A 3,021-nucleotide genomic window follows, 5' to 3' on the forward strand; every position below is an offset into this window, starting at 1 on the left:
AATAAGTTTAAATGGTCATTGGTCAATGTTTAACTTACTTGGGAGGAGTCTTGGCCAAGAGATTGAAAATCTGTACGAATCCAGATTTATGTCTTTCATAATTTTCACATCTTCCTGTTGTAATGAATACATAACAATTATCTCATTTTGTTATATCAGTTTCTAAAACTTCTTTATAAATATATATATTATATTATGTAAATATAATTTTTTTTTTAGAGAAATATATTACATATCAATTGAACTTTATAAACATTCAAGCTAATTCATGTTGGATTTATTAAGCAAATAATCTATTCATCCCATATTAATTGAGTGTTGCTTTAAGTTTGTTTCACAAGGATTAATAAAAATTTAAAGAATTGTAATAATTTAATAAAATTATTTTTATTAATCATTTAATATTAACTTTTGCCATAGATACATAATGTATATACTGAATATGAGAGTAATATATATAATTTTGTTTAGAGCATAGAATTAAAATAAAATAAATAATATAATATTGTTTTGACTTAGTACATAATATGATATATAGTGAATACATAAATAAACATTTATTTTAATACATTTTTCTATATTCCTATTAATATTGTATCGAGAACTACCTTATAGCGGTGATATTGGTCAACAGTGAGGTCTGCATTACTTCCATCCCTTATTTTTTCTGCATTTTAAATCATATATATATTGTAAATTATGCATTTACACAATTTAAAATCGAACTAGGAAGGTAAAAATGTTAAGCCTTGTTGGATTTCAAATCAATAATTTACCGAATGTAATTGAAAATTTTGATCGTGTCTATCAAATGAGTTAAATTTTGATTTATATATCAAACTTGGATATCGTTGTCATCATCAAAATCACATACTGATATCATGTTTATATAAAATTTAATTTTTGAAATTTTACCATCAAAATCCAAATTAAATTTAATGATAATAATAATGTCTATCAAAAAAGTTATTTACTGTGTTAAATAGGTCAATATAAGTATAAGTGTATAACTTTAAGGGATTATAATAAATATAATAAATAAAAATAATATCAAAATAATAAAATATTGTAACACCGTAAATTATATTCATGATTTTAATATTACCATTTCATATTTTGACAATGATGCAATTAGTGTAATAAGTTAATAACCTTACCTTCTTGTTTAAGTACTGTTTATTATGATTTCATAAATATAATTTTGATTAATTTAATATAATTATGGATTATGATATAATAGGAATATATGGATAATTATATAAGAGAGGAAATCAGCAAATGAAGAGAAAAAGAGAATGAAAGGATGAGAAAAATAAGGGAGAAGAAGAGAAACAATTGATGCTCAATTTCATCAAGGATTAGAGGAATGAAAAAGGTAGTTGAAGTATTGAACAAAATCAATAAACTACAAGTTGGCATATTTCTAAAACTAAAAGTAGTAGTTTTTTTAAAAAAGAATTATTAATTAAACTAGAAATGAAAACTAGCAAAGCAATGTCCTCTTTCCTTTCCTATATGTTAGAGTTTTATACTTATGAATAAAAAAGAAACCTGGATGATTATGGGTGAAAGTATCCCAGATACTTAGTCCTTTGCCACTTTCGTTCCATGCACCTTCAAACTATAAGAAAATCAAATTAAGTAAATATTTGCAATTTATTATGTTAAATTATATCTAAATTTTTATGGATTTTATCATTTAATTTTTTATAAATATTTATAAGATTATTACAAGGGCTTTCTTAATTACAAGAAAAAATATAAAAACATTTGATATATTGTACTACGAGTTTGAATTTACACTACTTTTCTTTTGAGTTTTAAATTATATATACTCAGATGCATCTCGATCATTTGATTAAAAACTATCCGATAATAAACTATAATTTTTTTTAAATAATAAATAGTATATAAAATTGAATCACAATAATTTTTTTGACTAGAACATAAAATAAAATAGTTTAAAAAAGGTATAATATAAACGTCCTTTCAATAATTGATTGGAGTGTCCAAATTATGAGAATAAATATTCTTTCAATAATTGATGAATCTCGGTCAACCTTGTATACATGTCACTTCTAATCTAAATTTTTCATTATAAATAAAATTATATATATAAAAAAAAGGCTTAATTTATATGCATATACTTGGTATGCTGATGATCCTGCCCCAAAAACGAAGCCCTTAGGGAAACTGTATCGATCAAGGTCACCAATTTCAAGAAGAGGATCTTCTGCATTTGTGAAAACAAATGTGAATGAAGTTACTACAACAAATATAGCAAGCATATTAGTCATAGTGAAATAGCCGTTGAATAATATCATGTTTGTAATTTGATATGTTTACTGTTTTTGTGTGTGTATGTTCCTATTTATACATGGAAGAAGACTCTCCCTATTGATCCATATGGTAATTTAAAAATGATAGTGTATGGATTAAATATACATTTTGGTAATATAATAGAAGGATGCTTGTATTGATTGTCTTTATAATAAATAAATTGCGTGACCCATTTGTTATCCGTGATTTTATTTTGTTCAACTATGTACGTTCCGACGCGTGCGGGTCAAACATATTGCACACAGTTTTCTTTTTTTTTTTTGGTGCCACTAAATATTTTTAAAGTTGTCAAAATTTAATTAAAATTATTTTTATCCCTGCAATAAAATCAAATAAATTCGATTTTAGTTCCATAAAAACAATATTTAATTTTAATCATATAAGTCTGCTGATTTGGCTTACTTACCGGGTCATTTATGTAATTTTTTTAACCCAAACATAAACTAAATCTATTGTTTCTTAATTCTTTTATTTATTTTTATTTTTTAAAATACAAATTATAAATAAATAAAATATAACATTGAAAACAAAATTTTCTTTTTTTTCCTCTTTTCTTCTATCTTACTCCAGTTATTTTTCCTTCTTCTCTTTTTTTTTCTTCTTCTTTTTCTTCGTACATCTTTTTTCAAACTCTTCTTATTGAATAGAACTCCTCAAGTGGGAGTCAACGTCAAAAAATAA

The 3,021-nt window shown here is 23.7% G+C and overlaps 1 protein-coding gene across 1 annotated transcript in view; it reads right to left on the reverse strand.

Annotated features, from left to right (window-relative positions):
- Window positions 1-2,416, reverse strand: part of LOC101503882 (non-cyanogenic beta-glucosidase-like) — a 7,117-nt gene extending 4,701 nt beyond the window's left edge. Inside the window, exons 1-4 of the mRNA XM_004507076.3 lie at window positions 2,148-2,416; window positions 1,552-1,621; window positions 609-667; window positions 39-114 (exon numbers count right to left, since the gene is read on the reverse strand). Coding sequence (XP_004507133.1) covers window positions 39-114; window positions 609-667; window positions 1,552-1,621; window positions 2,148-2,324 — 382 coding nt within the window. The 5' untranslated portion in view covers window positions 2,325-2,416. The remainder of the gene's footprint in view (window positions 1-38; window positions 115-608; window positions 668-1,551; window positions 1,622-2,147) is intronic.
- Between the last annotated feature and the right edge of the window lie 605 nt (window positions 2,417-3,021).

Source organism: Cicer arietinum, chromosome 6 (genome assembly GCF_000331145.2).
Source record: "Cicer arietinum cultivar CDC Frontier isolate Library 1 chromosome 6, Cicar.CDCFrontier_v2.0, whole genome shotgun sequence".
Classification (NCBI taxonomy): domain Eukaryota; kingdom Viridiplantae; phylum Streptophyta; class Magnoliopsida; order Fabales; family Fabaceae; genus Cicer; species Cicer arietinum.